Source organism: Neomonachus schauinslandi, chromosome 1 (assembly GCF_002201575.2).
Source record: "Neomonachus schauinslandi chromosome 1, ASM220157v2, whole genome shotgun sequence".
NCBI classification, from domain to species: Eukaryota; Metazoa; Chordata; class Mammalia; order Carnivora; family Phocidae; genus Neomonachus; species Neomonachus schauinslandi.
The window spans coordinates 188,192,138-188,210,352 of NC_058403.1; the positions used below are offsets into that span (position 1 = coordinate 188,192,138).

General features: G+C 40.2%; 1 protein-coding gene across 2 annotated transcripts in view; it reads left to right on the plus strand.

Annotated features, from left to right (window-relative positions):
* Window positions 1–651: 651 nt before the first annotated feature.
* CFAP20DC (CFAP20 domain containing) overlaps window positions 652–18,215 on the plus strand; it is a 267,426-nt gene continuing 249,862 nt past the window's right edge. For both annotated transcript variants that reach the window (XM_021695068.1, XM_021695069.1), the window contains exons 1-3: window positions 652–707; window positions 3,003–3,092; window positions 6,002–6,095. In XM_021695068.1, the coding sequence (XP_021550743.1) occupies window positions 687–707; window positions 3,003–3,092; window positions 6,002–6,095 (205 nt within the window). In that variant the 5' untranslated portion in view covers window positions 652–686. The remainder of the gene's footprint in view (window positions 708–3,002; window positions 3,093–6,001; window positions 6,096–18,215) is intronic.

Here is an 18,215-nt window from a genome sequence, read left to right on the forward strand (position 1 = left end):
TACAAAGAAGAGAGACGAAACCGACTTGACAGGTTCACTAGAAGAGTCCAGCACCTGCAGTAGCTCTTAAACCAGGCTCATTTTAGGCTTTTTCGCAGACAGAGGTCACGACCTTAAAGAGCGCGGGTCACAGGATGGGCGGTCCACCATCTCCAGGAGAGTCCCTGAGTTGCCTGAGCAACGCCTACGTCACCGCGTACTCTCATTTATCCGTCGGTGAAGAGCACACAGAGCTCAACGCGCAGGCGCCTCGTGGGAGCCAATGGGCGCGGTCCGAACGCAGGCGCCGCTGGGCCCCGCCCCTTTCCGATAGAATTCGGGGGCGGGGCGACAACGGGAGCGCGCCCGTCTTTCCCAGGCGAGCGGGCGGTTGTCCGTGGCTCTGTGGCTGGGCGCCCCGTTACGTAGGTTACGCATACAATCACTCCCCCAGGGCCGCCCGAAGCCCGCCCAGATAGCTGCGCCCTCCCACACCCGGGCACCGCGGAGGCAGGGGCCGCGATGGTGCGGGGCGGGGGCTCGACGTGGAGCTGACCGGGGGCTGAGAAGAGTCGGGGCGACGCGCGAAGCCCTTCCCTGCTGTCGGGCTCTGGGGCTCCCGCCCGCCGATTTCCAGCCGTCAGGGTCACGCCACTCGCTGGACACCCTGAACTCCGTGTCCCCCAAGCCCCGGGCCCCCTGCGGGAATGTTCAAAAATGAGTACCAGGTAACCCGAAACGGCTGTCTACAGCTTTCTCCTCTTGGGTGAGGTAGTTCGTGTTCAGGGTGAGGACAAAGCTCCCTCCCCACTGCCCCTTACCACGGTTTTTTTCTGGGTGAGAAAGAAGTTCTGGATGAGTAGTCTCGACCCCGGAAGAAAAAAGGAGTAAGCAACCACGGTTTGGGCGTATGATTTGGCTTTTGTTCAATCTCCAGCTCAGTTCTTTTGAAGGTGTATGGATTGCCTGAGACTCTGATTAAAATGCAGATCTTAAACCCCCATCGGACCTCTGGATCAGAATCTTAGAGCAGGGGCCCATAAATCTTGAGTTTTAACAAGTTCCTTGGGTACTCACTATTGATGCACACTGATGTCTTAGAAGTTATTCAGAATAGAGTGAGTGAGTGAATGCATGAGTGGGTTAAACCAAGAAAAAATAAGCATTTATCTACGTGCTATTTTCTTTTTCCCTAAAACTGGGGTCAGTGATTCTCTAACACCGGGGTAGGTTAGGATCTTTTGGGGTACTTGTGAAAATGCAGATTTCCTGACCCTCACCCCCATCTAGTAAATGAGAACATCTGTAAAAACTTGCCCCAGTTGATTCTGATGCACATGGTCCAAAGATCACAGTGGAGAAACTGCTTCTGGGTCTTCCTCTGTCACCTTGAGTATCTTAATGTCTTCAAAACATGGCTTGCTCTTCTCACCTCACTGGACCCCTGAATCCACTGGACCCACTGCTTTTTTTGACCCTAGTCTCCTGTCCTTCCCTCCTACTTCTACCTGAGGTTACATTCTCTGTTTACAATTGTCCCTGTGCTGGACCAGCCCTCCATTGATTACCTCTACCTTTTTACCAAATGCTACTTGCCTTCCTATTAGTGTCCTTCAAGTAGTCTGCTGTTCTCTTTCTTCTACGCCCATTTGATATCATTAAATGTGTTAGAACAATTTAAGAGAGTTTCCCTCTCAATTTAGGTAAAATATGTTATTATAAAAAAGCATATGCCCACAATGGAAAACAGGAGAAAGCAGAAGGAAGAGGGGGTGGGTATTCCACCAGGCACAAGGATTTTTCTCTTTAAAAAAACAAACAAAACAAAACTGCCTCAAATTGAAAATTTTTATTGATATGTGACCTAACCCCAGAAGCTATAGTAATTTATAGTAATTCTTAACCACACACAGTTTGCACATAATACTGCCTAAGGAAGAAGAAATTTAGTGTCTTAAGTTAAAGTGATGGTTTTAAAACTGAGAAGCAAAAATACCTTTATATTATTGAGAAAACTTAAAAGCTGGAAATTCTTTACAAAAATCAGACAGATTTGCTCATGTGCTGCTTATAATTAAAACAGACCATAAAAGAAAACCATATTTAGTCTTCATTTCATATTCTCAATTTCTTGCAATTAACTCTTCCTCAGAGATAATCATCTTAATTCCTTTCTTTGATAATTAAAGCTTCTGGATATTCAGTAATGTGTTTAGTACTTTTATATAAGCATGGCCTTGCATGTTCTCAGGTTTACAATAGGGAACACAGAGCATGTCTATACAAATGATTCTCTGTTTTTCTTATACAAATTTTATAGATTTCCATATCAATTTATATTAGATATATAAAAAGATGGGAATGCTCAGAATAAGAATCAAACCCCAATGGCCACTCATTCCCAAGCTTTTTTATTAACCAGTACCAAAATATTCCATTTGCCCTTTTTTTGAATAATTATTGCTGGCACTATTGAGCCCTTGCTACATACAAGGTATTGTGTTTGATGGTGTATGTTTACTATCCTGTGTAATCCAACAACCCATTTTACAGATGGAGAATCAAGAGGTTAAATAACTCTCAAGGTCAGATAGTTAATAAATGTCAAAGCTGGTATTGGAGCTTGGGTCAGTATGACTGGAAAGCTTATAGCCCCAGATAACTTACCAGAATTTGTTAGCCTGGCTCTAAAGTTGACCCTTTAGTCAAAGATGAATAGAATGTTTTGTAAGCATGATTTATACATGGCAAGTAAATGAACCCCACATCGAGAGAGGGTAGAGTTTGTATGGCACAATTTAATGTTTATCATTCTTTAAAAAAAATATATTTTTAAAATCAGAGTGGTTGTGGCTTAAGTACAATCAAGGTATACTGTAGGAGTTAATAACAGGGGTAATGTTTCCTCCCAGATCTATTTAACGGACAGATGCCTGGAACAGTGGTTATAGACTGTGTGGTGGATAGTATTTCCTGTTTAGCATTGTCTTTCACTTTAATTTAAACATGTTTTTATTTTCCAGGGAGGTGCATTTGTTGAAATCTTTAGTGCCCAGGGCAAAAATCCTGGAGCAAAATGGAAGATCCTTGGCAGTCCATCTGTGATTTGGAAAGTAAGTGTTTGAAGTTAGAGCCATCTAAATCCTGGAAAGAAAGGAGAATGAAGGTTACAAGAAAAAGGGCTTGATAAGGTTTCAGAACTGTTTTTACTGTTCATTCAAAAACCCTTTCATGACCCTGTTGGCTGCAGCTCTCCCAGAAACCACTCCTCAGTCCTTTCAAGACTTTGGCACTCAGCTCATAACCCTTCTCTGTAGGCCAAGTCCTGCTGTTGTTTTAGGTGACTTCAGTGTTTGTGAGGAAACTCTCCAAACCCTGAGCTGCTCATTTCTTGATTTCTTCATCACTAATAACCTCTTCCACTGTCACACCCTGTCCCTTATCACGGTAAACTGCAGGGCCTCTGAAATGACTAAGAGACACACCTTGAGACATCTCTCTCCGACCCCGAGCTTCAGTTCTTAAGGCTGCTTGCTCACTTAGTCTCACTGTATTTGTTCTTCAACCTAATTGAGACCTTGAGGCCATTGGCCTTTCTACTTCCCCAGTGCTTAGTTTTATTTAGGCATGTATTTTCTCTATCTTCGCTTCCTCTCCTCTCCAGCCCAGAATCCAGAGTCTGTGATTTCACTCACTTCCCAGGCAAAACCTTGAATGCCCTTGCTCTTTGTCCTTTCATCATGCTGGCCTTGCAGAGGACAACCATGTCTGAATCCCCAGCCATCTGTCTTTTCTGAGCAGAGTTCTGGGCCCCTCAGTAACTTTGGGGAAAAAAATCAGTAGCCTCTCAGATTAATAATACTAATAAATTAATAATAAATTCAACCTGAACAACCTGGAAATTCTCCTCTTATGTTCTCTTAGTCTCTCAAATGATTATTTCTCCATTATCTTCAAGTTTTCAACCCCCAACTCTCTACCCCCCTCCCCAATCCACAAGTACAGGCCCTCTTTACCGACTCACCGGAAGACCTCATGCCCCATTTCACAGGGAAAATTGATGCCATCAGATAGAAACTACCTCAGCCTGATGCCACCAGACCTAAAAACCTATATCCATCCCTATCCCTTTCTCTTTCACTCCTCTCCTATTGAACTGGGAGAAAGATGTCTTTCTGTGGACCTTATGGGTAACTTTTTAAAGCTACTGTTAACTGAGTGCTTACCGTTTGCCAAGCCCAGCTTTAGCACATTACATATATTTATACAGTAGCCTTGTGTGATAGGTACTTTATGCCAGTTTTCTGGATGCTAAAACTGAGGTCATGGGGAGAGTAAACAACTTGCTTAAAATTATACAGCTCTTCTTGTGAATGAGAGATCAGTGATGTGGAGGGTATAGAGCAGGGAGCGTATTTAAGGCTTCCCCAAGGAAATGACATTGGATCTCTAAGAGCTAACTATGCAGTGTGTGGGGCTGGTGGAGACAAGAGTGTTTCAGGCAAAGGGAAAAGCACATACAAATTCCTTGTGCAGGAGAGAGCTTAGAATTTTTAAGAAATTGTAAGAAGGCGGGCGCCTGGGTGGCTCAGTTGGTTGAGCGACTGCCTTCGGCTCAGGTCATGATCCTGGAGTCCCGGGATCGAGTCCCACATCAGGCTTCCTGCTCAGCAGGGAGTCTGCTTCTCCCTCTGACCCTCCCCCCTCTCATGTGCTCTCTCTCTCATTCTCTCTCTCAAATAAATAAATAAAATCTTTAAAAAAAAAAATTGTAAGAAGGCTACTAAGGTCAGAATACAGAGAAGAGAGAGAGTGCAAGGTAGGAGATTGAAGTTTGCAAAACCAGGCAGCAACTAGACTAGGTGGGGGTTTATGGACCATGTTGATGATTTGGGTAAGCTGTTGAAAGGTTTTAAGTATATGCCCAACTTGTGTATAGATGGAATAATATAGTCAGTCTATGTGTGTTCATTTCAAATACATGAGAGATGCTGTTGTGATGGACATAATACAGATTTATTGAAATGTTATTTAATGCTCAGCAGCCTTAGTTACAATGCATTTCTTAACATATACAGAGAGGCAGATCGGGAGGATCTGTGAAATATTATAATGGGTCTTTATACTCAGGTTGGGAATTTGCTTCAAAATGAAAAAATAACCATTTACATTACCACTTTGAGTCATGGAAATCGGACTGTCACGTTTAAGGAGGTTTTTTATTTTCAGGTTTGGTTTTGTTCTGTTTATGTTTCTTCTACCATAGTTTTTTGTTTTTTGGTTTTTTTAAAGATTTTATTTATTTATTTGACGGGGAGAGAGCACAAGCAGGGGGAGCAGCAGAGGGAGAGGGAGAAGCAGGCTCCCGACTCAGCAGGGAGCCCAGTGCAGGGCTTGATCCCAGGACCCTGGGATGTTGACCCGAGCCGAAGGCAGATGCTTCACTGACTTGAGCCACCCAGGCGTCCCTCTCCTACCATAGTTCTTAAAAAAGGTCACCTTAATTATGACACTTTAATTAGTACTGATTTTCAGTAGATGACATATAGAACTTCAGGTTAGAGCACTAGTAAAATAAGGCGATGATTAATTTCATATGAGCCATGGCCAGACACCCAGGAACTTGCGGACTGGATACAACATAGGTTAGGTAATTTTGTATATGGTAACATGGAGTGATGTTCAGCCCGTGCTGTTAGACAGGAATATGTTGATTAAAGGAGAGGAAGGGTAACTAAATTCTGGAAACTCTAAATTAGTAACTTGGGAATCCCTGAAACTAGGGAATTTCTTATCATTTGGAGGAAGAGTTTCTTGATATGATAGAGGACTTATCAAGTGATAGAGTGGGGCTTCTGTATCCAGTTCCCAGCAGTTTTCAGGGTAAGAGTATCATCAAGGCCTGACTTTTAAGTCATTTGAATCTGGGACCTTTCCCCCTATGGGTTTGCAGCTCCAATTTTATGATAGAAGCCAAATAAAATATACTCCACTTACCACTGTTTTTATTTTTGTTCTATAGGAGTTTGATAAAGAAGTTAAAAGTTTTGTGTTTGTCCTGGAAGGCAGCAGCCGAACAAACAAAATTCAGTTACCAAAGGAGAATAAGCAAATCCGTAAGTAAGATTTTTGACATTAAAACTTAACATTTGATTTTTAAAGTTATACTTTTAAGTCTAGCACACAGGCATTAGTTTGGCTTTTACTGGCATCTGTTAACTTAAAGTGATAGGTCTGTTTTTAATTTAGAAATTAACCGTATGCCAGACTTCATGTATATATAAATATTATATAAATATATATTAAGTTATATATGTATTTTGCTTCACTGTTGATTCGTAATCTAGAAGTATTTTTTTTTAGATTTTTAGATTTTTTTAGATTTTATTTACCATAGAATGCATTACTTAGTGACACATCAACTTGTATACCTTCAAGAATATTAATATCTAATATGTATAAATATAAATACAAATATGTGTTTCAACAAAAACCCAAAGAGTAGATTTTCAGTTCTTTCTTACTTTGGAAATTAGGAACATCATTTTAAAGCAGAAGGAACCTGAATTTACAATCAGAAGCCCAATTATTGGCAGAACTGAGGTTAAGATTCAAGGCTCTGCCACCAAATTAGGCTTTGAGTAAATTGATGGCAATTTAAGATATATAATTTTTCAAAATAATTCATCCGGTTTTCATCAACTTTATCCTATGTGTTAACTATAGATTTCAGGTGATTTATTAAATGTAAGCAGCCAGTTATTTTTTATGTTGATCATTTCCTTATTTATTCCTTTATTAATTAAGAACATTTACTGAACACCTACTGTGTACCAGGTGCTATGAAAAGACCTGTTCTTGGTAACTGATTTTCTCGTTTTAATTTGGTTTTCTAAACTTTCACAGGCTCTGCTTTATCTACCACTTCACGCTACTGCATGCATATTATAGATTTCTAAGATGTAAACCGAGCCATAGAAATTATAGATGGAAGATGATTAATTTTAAAATAGTTTGCCAGTGTTTCTTTCTAAAATAAAACAGAACCTCAAAGAGAAGGTGTAATCTTTGTTAAAATCATTTTTATTAATTTACTACCACTTTAAAAATCATGATTTCCTCATAGTTCCTTTTAAACAATAGAGTTTTTTTTTCATTTCCACAAAAATTTATATACTTATAAATGAGGTGAACTAAGATGAGCCAGAGAAATATGTCTGAAATTGTAGGTCATTCTTGTTACAGGAGCCATGGTCCATCTGTTTTTAAGGATATTGACTTTGTGAGATGGATACATCTGATTTGCAGGAGTGTGACTTTGTTCTAAACCAGTGTTCTCTGGTTGGCCTATCCTTCTATGCACTGCCCTTTGGGTCTGTGCACATAATCATGTCACTGATAAAATCAAATCAGTTCTGGTAACCTCTCTCAGTTGGATCTGAGAAAGATTTCCCCTCTATCAAAGGCTCAGTGACTAAAGACAAGCATCCTTTTCCTACATTTATCTAAGATTTTTTTTAGAAACAAAACAAGCTTAATGTGTTATAATTGCTTTGTAAAAGGAAAAATGATAGTTTTAATTGGAAGAAACAAAAGAATCTTCTAATGTATTTCTTGTACAATGCCCTATAATTAAAAATTAATCTGGCTCTTTGGTAGCATGTGTGGTACTGTAACAAATGAAACAGCTTATAGAGTCTGCCCTGTACTAATGCCTTTAAGATTAATTATTTGTAATTTTTGATAACAGAACTTTATAGCTATTTTCACTTGTGTAAAACGACCTTCTGTGTGAAGTTGTTAAATTAAATGGCATGTCTTGAGTAGAGAATTGGTTTTCCATTAACATTTCTAAATTTAGTTCAGTTACCATTACGTATTCCTATTTTAAGAGTAAACATCCACTTTATTTATGCAAACTTGACATTAGGTACCCCATGTGTATTTCCCACTATATTAGGTAGTTAGGAAAAAAGCTTAATGATGAAAGTAAGTATGTTTAACTTTTCATTTTAAATGGTGATATTTCGGAATTATATTTGAGTATCTCTAAATGTCAGAGTTTTGTTTGTTTTTTACACTACATCTTATCAAATAGAGGAAAGCGTGATATTGATGATCAGATTGTGCACTTCTCCAGCGCAGGAATCTTGCACCATCCACTCTGTACCCTAACTTGGTGTATCGTATATAGTTGGTGTTAAATAAGTTTGTTACCTTGCCACATTAAGAAACTATCACAGTTTGGGTTATAATTTCTAACTGTAACCAGTTCGCCCTCATAAGCAGATTAAGTAAATGATTAGCCAACTATACAAATAAATCCATGCTGCTCTTCATCCTGGATCATGCTGTGGAGCTGCCCATATGAGATGCAGCAGTGTCACACGCAAACATCTGTCATTTGGATGGTCTGCCCCAGGACTTAATCTTTTTGAGACTCTTATTTGAATCCATTGTTTTCTCTGCCAGTGGCATCTGAATCTTAAGGTATGTCTCTTGGGATCAGCATCCCTGAAGCCTTGTGTTTATCTAAGTTTCAGCTGCTCTGGAGGATGAGGATGAGGTCATCTTTATGAGCCCCCCCCCATCCTACTCCCACTCCCACTTTGTTATTCTTCTTAAAATAAATGTCATTATGACTTGCTTTGTTTAAAACCTTTCAACGATCTTGACCTCACCACTTTATTGATAGTGCTCTTGTCAGGGTCACTAGTCATCTCTGTATTCCTGAATCCAGTGGCTCATTCTCAGCCCTCATCGTGCTTGACGTATCAGCAACATTTAACAAGTTGACACCATCCTCCTTGGATGCCCATCGTCTGAGTTTTCTTTCCACTTCACTGGTCTTCCTTTTTAGTTTCCTTTCATGTTCTTTCTCTCCCCAACCCAGCTTCATGTTGCAATGCCTATAGACCTGACCCTTGACACTCTTTACCTGTATTTACTCCTTTGATTATCGGTGCTTGTCTCATAGATTTAAATACCATCTCTGTCTTACTCCAGCTTAAATGTATTTCCAAATCAGACTTCTCGCTCAAACTCCAGACTTGTATTTTCAGTTGCTTAGATGACATTTCTATTTGGACAGCCTTACCCTACAAACTACTCCCGCTGCTACAGATAGCCATATCTCCATTGTTAGCAACCTGTCTTTTCAAGTAGCTCTGACAAAAAACTTCAATCAGTCTGATTTTTTTTCTCTTCATTCAGTCCATCAGGAAGATTTTGTTGGTTCTATCTTCAGGTTAGACTTCGAGTCTGACTACGACTTTTTGTCGCCGCCAGTGCCACCACATCTCATGCTTGGAACATCTCATGCATTCGTCTTCTCATTGGCCCACCTGGTTTTTTTTACTTGCTTCCCTACAGTTTGTTGTCAGTTTCACAGCTAGAGCAATACTTACAAATGTAAGGCTCTCCGCTACTGAAAATATCTCATCTCTGAGTGAAAACCAAAGATCTGTGGGACCCTATGGTATCTGGTACCCTCTTAATTCTCTGACCTTATCTCCTGTTACTCTGCTGTTGTTCATTCTGTTGCAGCCATACAAGTCTCCTTGCTGTTTTCAAACGTAGCCTGGTGCCCTATCACCTTCGCACCTGTGCACAAGCTGGTAACCCTCTGCCTAGAGCTGTCTTTTCCCAAATAGCTGCGTGGCTCACCATCTCCTCTTCTGTAGGCCTTTAGTACAATGTCTTCTCAATGACAGCCCACCCCGCCCTGTAATTTATAGCCCTTCCACGCTCTTGATCCCTTTTACCTTTCTCTACTTTTTCCCATGTACTTACCTCCATTTTACGTGCTATTTGTTCCTTAGAGGTTTCTTTTTATTGTTTTTCTCACAGCTGCCAGAGGTAAGCACCCCCAGCACAGAAATTTAGTCTATTTTGTTCACCTAGTGTAGTTCCTGACACATAGTAGACATTCAGTAAATCTTTGTGGAATAAATTAATGAATATGTGAGTGGATTCCCATTGATCTTAGGATGACCTATATCCTTCACATGGCCTTCACGGCCCTGAATGATTGAGATCCTAGCTATTTGCCAGAATCACCTCCTGCTGCTTTTCCCTTTCTGTGTCCCCTACCAGTCCTTTATGTCTTTAGATTCATCCACTCCACCATGGCTTTTTTCATCACATGATGGAGTATTCCCTCTCCCTATAACATTTGTTCCTCCATCTCCCTCGCCCATTCAACCCCTGCTCTTTCTTCCCAGCTGAATTCCAGTGTTATTTCTCCCAAAAACCCTCACTCATCTTCCCTCCAGTGACCGAGGATTATACACTTTCATTGCACCTGACTTTCTCCTTCCTGAAACTAGAATATCGGTTCCAAGAGAGCAGAGACAGTGTCTGTCTTATTCACTACAAAAACATCTGCCTCGAGTCTGGCATGTAGTAGATGCTCAGTAAGTCTTTTTTTGAATGATAGATCTAATTTAATTCATACAAATAATCCTGTGAGGTATATATCTAATTTGCCCAGCCCAGTTTTTCACCTGAAAGGAAAAGAGCCCAGAGAGATCTTCTGATTTGCCCAAGGAATATGGAATGATCCAGAATAGAGGCATACCTGTTTCCTGTCTTCTGGGTTGAAGTGGGAGAGGTGCACCTCAGTGTGCTGTTCATGCTGGGACTGCGCTAGGAAGCAGGAAGTAGCTTCAGTCATGACTTGGCAGGGCACCTGTAAAGGATGACTGTGTTGTGCTCTCATCCCAAACTCGTGGACGATGAAACAAACACCTGTGAGATGTACATGTGGTGTATGTTGGTGTACAGCTGTCACTGGCTATAATGAAGCAAGTATAAAACCACTCTTTAAAAACCTGATGGTGTTTTACCAGTTAAATGCGTTTTAAAAGATTCAAAGGAAAAAAGGACTTGACCCCTTAAAAATAGAGGTAGTTTATCTCAGCAGAGAACAGATTATGAAACTGTAGAAACCTGCATATTTCAGTAAAAAGACTAAATTTTTATGAATTTTATATACTTGATGGGCATTTTTTGACTAATAGTAGTTCACATTCAGCATTACTTAGTGATTTTCAATATAATGTAGACATGAAGAGTCAGTTTAAATTTACTAGGCCACTGGAAAAAATATTACTATAGAGTTTATTTAGCATTTCTGACACACAGGATCAGTGTATGTCAAATGTGATTAAAGTACTTTTTTCTTTGTCAGATCGTGACCATATGGTATTGTCATACTTCTTTTAATCTTAGAAGTGAAGCCTTTTGGAAACTAGGGCTTCTGTATGTGAGAAAGTTGAATTACAAAGCTTGCTTTTTTTGAGGGCAAGTGTCTTTCGTATCTAAAAATGTTCATAGGAAAATGCCCTGTATGTGTAGCATAGCTCATTGTTTTTGAAGAAAATTGTGCTGATTCAGTGAGATTTGTGACACAACTTAGGGACCTTTGTAAAGACTGATTTCATTTACCCAGGTGCTCTCTCAGCTCTATATACAGAGGCCATTGTGCGATGGAAAAACGCCATAGGGTCAATCAATGGAAGATGCAGGAGAGAAATTAATGATGATTTATTGAAGTTGCCCTCATTTTGGTATCTCCCGTTGGTTTTGTAGTCCAGAACTCAGGGTTGCCTCACTGGCTTTTCCCATAAACATGGTAAAATCCAGTTTCTAGAGGATTTTCAAAGGTCAGAGCCTGTTATCCCCTGTTTCCATTCTATTACTACTCTATGGATGGCTCTCTCGAGCAGTTTGTAAGCTTAGCATTATAAGTAGAAGTTATCATTGTATGTTTGACTTAAAAGATATTAAGCAGAGTTGACCAAATATGTTTGTTTTGTAGAAACTAAATTTTGGGTAAAATGTAAGAACTATTTAAGTTGTTCAGGAATGTTGCAAAAGCAGTTTCCCAAAGGAATTATAAACCAGAACATACATGTAGATTACCCAAACATGTGTTGTTAAAACACACACACACACACAACAAACATACACATAGTGTTACTTTGAAATACTTAAATTTGTTAAGTCTACTGAGTTGGAATAAATAGAAAATAATACGCATTTTAGACCAGTAGCCTTCTTTTATCCTCTCCTGTTGCCATGTACTGTAAGATTTGTATGAGAGGTTCACAGATAGGTCAGAACATTTCCATTTCCTACAAAAGTCCCACATGAGGAAATAAGTTTCTAAAAGCATGTTTTAGGAGGAAGTGATTCTAAAACATCCATTAGGAGGGGCGGAGCAAGATGGCGGAGGAGTAGGAGACCTGGATTTCGTCTGGTCTCAGGAATTCAGGTGGATAGGGATCAAACCATTCTGAACACCTACAAACTCAACAGGAGATCAAAGAAAAGAAGAGCAACAACTCTCTCATCAGAAAAGCGACCACTTTCTGGAAGGTAGGACGTGCGGAGAAGTGAATCCGAGGCGATATTCGGGAGGATAGACGGCGGGGGAGGGGCCTCCGGCGGCCGCTTCTGGCAAGTGATAGAGCCGCGGAGCACAAAATTGCAACTTTTAAAAGTCTGCTCCACTGAGGGACGTCACTCTGGTGGCTAAGCGGGGGGTGGAACCCTCCGGGACAGTGCAGTCTCAGGACCCACGGGTCACAGAAAGACCGGGTGTGCCTGAGTGTGGCAGAGCTCCCAGGTATCGGAGCAGGGAAGCCGGCTGCAGAGGCGGAGCCCAGGCGCGGGCTCTCAGCTCGGGGTTGCCATAAACCGTGATCCGCGGCACAGTCGGGCCACTGCTCCTCCAGCAGGGACCCAACAAGCGGCAGATCCGGGGAGACTCACCTTCCTCCCCCGGGAGGAGCCGCGCGGGAGTGCACCGCAGGGATCTGCTGGGTTTGGAGACTCCACCCGGGGTCGGGTGCCAGAGATAGAAACGCGCGGTCACAGGCCAGGTGAGCACGAGTGCGGCCGGAGACCGGGGAGACAGGAGTGACTGACGGCTTTTCTCTGGGGGCTCACTTAGAAGCGGGGCCCCGAGTTCTCGGCTCCTCCACGGCGGAGATTGGGAGGCCGCCATTTTCAGTCTCTGCCTCCAAAGCTGTACGGAAAGCTCGCAGGGATCAAAAGCCCCAGAGAGCAAACCCCAGCAGATTACTTAGCTGGGAGGGGGCAAGGGCGGGGCAATTCTGCCTCCGGCAAAGACATTTGGAAACCACGGCAACAGGCCCCTCCCCAGAAGATCAGCGAGAACAGCCAGCCAAGACCAAGTTTACCCATCAATGAGAACGGCAGAACTCCAGCTCTAGGGGACTACTGCACATAGAATTCATGGCTTTTTTACCATGATTCTGTAGTCTTTCAAAGTTAATTTTTTTTTAACTGTCTTTTTTTCTTTTTGAATTTTTCTTTTTCCCTTTTTCAACCAACATCTTATCAATCCCTTTTTTTAAAAAAAACACATTTTTGTTTTTCATTTTTAGAGTCATATTCTATCCCTTCATAGTAGTTACCCGTATTTTTGGCTTATATATATAAGTTGTTCTCTCTTTAAAATTTTGAGATAGTTTCTTCTAACAGATCAAAATATACCCGAAATCTCTAGTATATGGTGTTTTCTATTCCCCTGCCTGATCACATCCTCTCCCTTTTTTTTTCTTTTTTTAAATCCTCTTCTTTCTTTTTACAAACAACTTCTTATTAATTCCTTTTATAAAATTTTTTATAATTTCCATCTTTACAGTCATATTCCATCCCTTCATCATATCAACCCTTATTTTTGTACATATATAAGTTTTTCTTTCTTTAAAATTTTGCGAGGCACTTTCTTCTAAAAGACCAAAATACACCCCAAATCTAGTGTGTGGCACTGATCATATTTGATCACATTCTGGTTTTTTTGTTGTTGTTGTTTTGTTTTGTTTGTTTTTGTTTTTATCTTTATCTTTTTCTTTTTTTTCTTTTTCTTTTTTCTCTCTTTCCCTTTCTTTTCCCACTGCTTCAGGTTTTTTCTGATTTTTTTAGAGTATATTTTCTGGGGACGTTGTTACTCTGCTAGCATTTTGTTCTCTCATTAATCTATTCTTCTCTGCACAAAATGACAAGACGGAAAAAATCACCTCAACAAAAGAACAAGAAGTAGTACCGACTGCCAGGGACCTACTCAATACGGACATTAGTACGATGTCAGACTTTAAAGATACTAGCTGGGCTTGAAAAAAGCATGGAAGTTATTAGAGAAACCCTTTCTGGAGAAGTAAAAGAACTAAAATCCAACCAAGTAGAAATCAAAAAGGCTATTAATGAGGTGCAATCAAAAATGGGGGCGCTAACTGCTAGAATAAATGAGGCAGAAGAGAGAATCAGTAATATAGAAGATGAAATGATGGAAAATAAAGAAGCTGAGAAAAAGAGAGATAAACAACTACTGGATCACGAGGGCAGAATTCGAGAGATAAGCGATACCATAAGACGAAACAACAGTAGAATAATTGGGATCCCAGAAGAAGAAGAAAGAGAGAGAGGGGCAGAAGGTATAATGGAGCAAATTATAGCAGAGAACTTCCCTAATTTGGGGAAGGAAACAGGCATCAAAATCCAGGAAGCACAGAGAACCCCTCTCAAAATCAATAAAAATAGGTCAACACCCCGACATCTAATAGTAAAACTTACGAGTCTCATAGACAAAGAGAAAATCCTGAAAGCAGCTCGGGAGAAGAGATATGTAACCTACAAGGGTAGAAACATTAGATTGGCAACAGACCTATCCACAGAGACCTGGCAGGCCAGAAAGGACTGGCAGGATATATTCAGAGCACTAAACGAGAGAAATATGCAGCCAAGAATACTATATCCAGCTAGACTGTCATTGAAAATTGAAGGAGAGAGAAAAAGCTTCCAGGACAAACAAAAACTAAAGGAATTTGCAAACACAAAACCAGCCCTACAAGAAATCTTGAAAGGGGTCCTCTAAGCAAAGAGAAACCCTAAAAGCAACATAGACCAGAAAGGAACACAGGCAATATACAGTAACAGTCATGTTACAGGAAATACAATGGCACTAAATTCCTATCTTTCAATAGTTACCCTGAATGTAAATGGGCTAAATGCCCCAATCAAAAGACACAGGCTATCAGACTGGATTAAAAAACAAGACCCATCGATATGCTGTCTGCAAGAGACTCATTTTAGACCCAAAGACACCTCCAGATTGAAAGTGAGGGGGTGGAAAACCATTTACCATGCTAATGGACACCAAAAGAAAGCTGGGGTGGCAAACCTTATATCAGACAAATTAGATTTTAAACCAAAGACTGTAATAAGAGATGAGGAAGGACACTATATCCTACTTAAAGGGTCTATCCAACAAGAAGATCTAACAATTGTAAATATCTATGCCCCTAACATGGGAGCAGCCAATTATATAAGCCAATTAATAACAAAAGCAAAGAAACACATCGACAACAATACAATAATAGTGGGGGACTTTAACACCCCACTCACTGAAATGGACAGATCATCTAAGCAAAAGATCAACAAGGAAATAAAGACTTTAAATGACACACTGGACCAAATGGACTTCACAGATGTATTCAGAACATTCCATCCCAAGCAACAGAATACACATTCTTCTCTAGTCCCCATGGAACATTCTCCAGAATAGATCACATCCTAGGTCATAAATCAGGTCTCAACCGGTAACAAAAGATTGGGATCATTCCCTGCATATGTTCAGACCACAGTGCTTTGAAACTAGAACTCAATCACAAGAGGAAAGTCGGAAAGAACTCAAATACATGGAGGCTAAAGAGCATCCTACTGAAGAATGAATGGGTCAATCAGGAAATTAAAGAAGAATTTTAAAAATTCATGGAAACCAATGAAAATGAAAACACAACTATTCAAAATCTTTGGGATGCAGCAAAGGCAGTCCTAAGAGGAATGTATATAGCAATACAAGCCTTTCTCAAGAAACAAGAAAGGTCTCAAGTACACAACCTAACCCTACACCTAAAGGAGCTGGAGAAAGAACAGCAAATAAAGCCTAAACCCAGCAGGAGAAGAGAAATAATCAAGATCAGAGCAGAAATCAATGAAATAGAAACCAAAAGAACAGTAGAACAGATCAACGATACTAGGAGCTGGTTCTTTGAAAGAATTAATAAGATTGATAAACCCCTGGCCAGACTTATCAAAAAGAAAAGAGAAATGACCCAAATCAACAAAATCATGAATGAAAGAGGAGAGATCACAACCAACACCAAAGAAATACAATTATAAAAACATATTATGAGCAACTCTATGCCAGCAAATTAGATAACCTGGAAGAAATGGATGCATTCCTAGAGATGTATCAACTACCAAAACTGAACCAGGAAGAAATAGAAAACCTGAACAGACCTATAACCACTACGGAAATTGAAGCAGTCATCAAAAATCTCCCAAAAAACAAAAGCCCAGGGCCAGATGGCTTCCCAGGGAAATTCTACCAAACATTTCAAGAAGAATTAATACCTACTCTTCTGAAAATGTTCCAAAAAATAGAAATGGAAGGAAAATTTCCAAACTTGTTTTATGAGGCCACCATTACCTTGATCCCAAAACAAAAGACCCCATCAAAAAGAATTACAGACCAATATCCTTGATGAACGTGGATGCAAAAATTCTCACCAAAATACTAGCCAATAGGATCCAACAGTACATTAAAAGGATTATTCACCATGACCAAGTGGGATTTATCCCTGGGCTGCAAGGTTGGTTCAACATCTGCAAATCAATCAATGTGATACAATACATTAACAAAAGAAAAAACAAGAATCATATGATCCTCTCAATAGATGCAGAAAAAGCATTTGACAAAGTACAGCATCCTTTCTTGATCAAAAGTCTTCAGAGTATAGGGATAGAGGGTACATACCTCAATATCATAAAAGCCATCTATGAAAAACCTACAGCAAATATCACTCTCAATGGCAAAAAACTGAAAGCTTCCCCCTAAGGTCAGGAACGCAGCAGGGATGTCCACTATCACCATTGCTATTCAACATAGTATTAGAAGTCCAAGCCACAGCAATCAGACAACAAAAAGAAATAAAATCTTCCAAATTGGCAAAGAAGAAGTCAAACTCTCACTCTTTGCAGATGATATGATACTTTATGTGGAAAACCCAAAAGACTCCACCCCAAAACTGCTAGTACTCATAGAGGAATTCAGTAAAGTGGCAGGATATAAAATCAATGCACAGAAATCAGTGGCATTCCTATACTCCAACAACAAGACAGAAGAAAGAGAAATTAAGGAGTCGATCCCATTGACAATTGCACCCAAAACCATAAGATACCTAGGAATAAATCTAACCAAAGAGGCAAAGGATCTGTACTCAGAAAACTATAAAATACTCATGAAAGAAATGGAGGAAGACACAAAGAAATGGAAAAACGTTCCGTGCTCATGGATTGGAAGAACAAATATTGTGAAGATGTCAATGCTACCTAGAGCAATCTACACATTCAAAGCAATCCCCATCAAAATACCATCCACTTTTTTCAAAGAAATGGAACAAATAATCCTAAAATTTGTATGGAACCAGAAAAGACCCCGCATAGCCAGAGGAATGTTGAAAAAGAAAAGCAAAGCCGGCGGCATCACAATTCTGGACTTCCAGCTCTATTACAAAGCTGTCATCAAGACAGCATGGTACTGGCACAAAAACAGACACATAGATCAATGGAACAGAATAGAGAGCCCAGAAATGGACCCTCAACTCTATGGTCAACTCATCTTTGACAAAGCAGAAAAGAATGTCCAATGGAACAAAGACAGTCTCTTTAACAAATGGTGTTGGGAAAATTGGATAGCCACATGCAGAAGAATGAAACTGGACCATTTCCTTACACCACACACAAAAATAGACTCCAAATGGTTGAAAGACCTCAATGTGAGACAGGAGTCCATCAAAATCCTAAAGGAGAACACAGGCAGCAACCTCTTTGACCTCAGCCGAAGCAACTTCTTCCTAGAAACATCGCCAAAGGCAAGGGAGGCAAGGGCAAAAATGAACTATTGGGACTTCATCAAGATAAAAAGCTTTTGCAAAGCAAAGGAAACAGTCAACAAAACCAAAAGACAACCGACAGAATGGGAGAAGATATTTGCCAATGACATATCAGATAAAGGGCTAGTATCCAAAATCTATAAAGAACTCATCAAACTCAACACCCAAAGAACAAAGAATCCAATCAAGAAATGGGCAGAAGACATGAACAGACATTTTTCCAAAGAAGACATCCAAGTGGCTAACAGA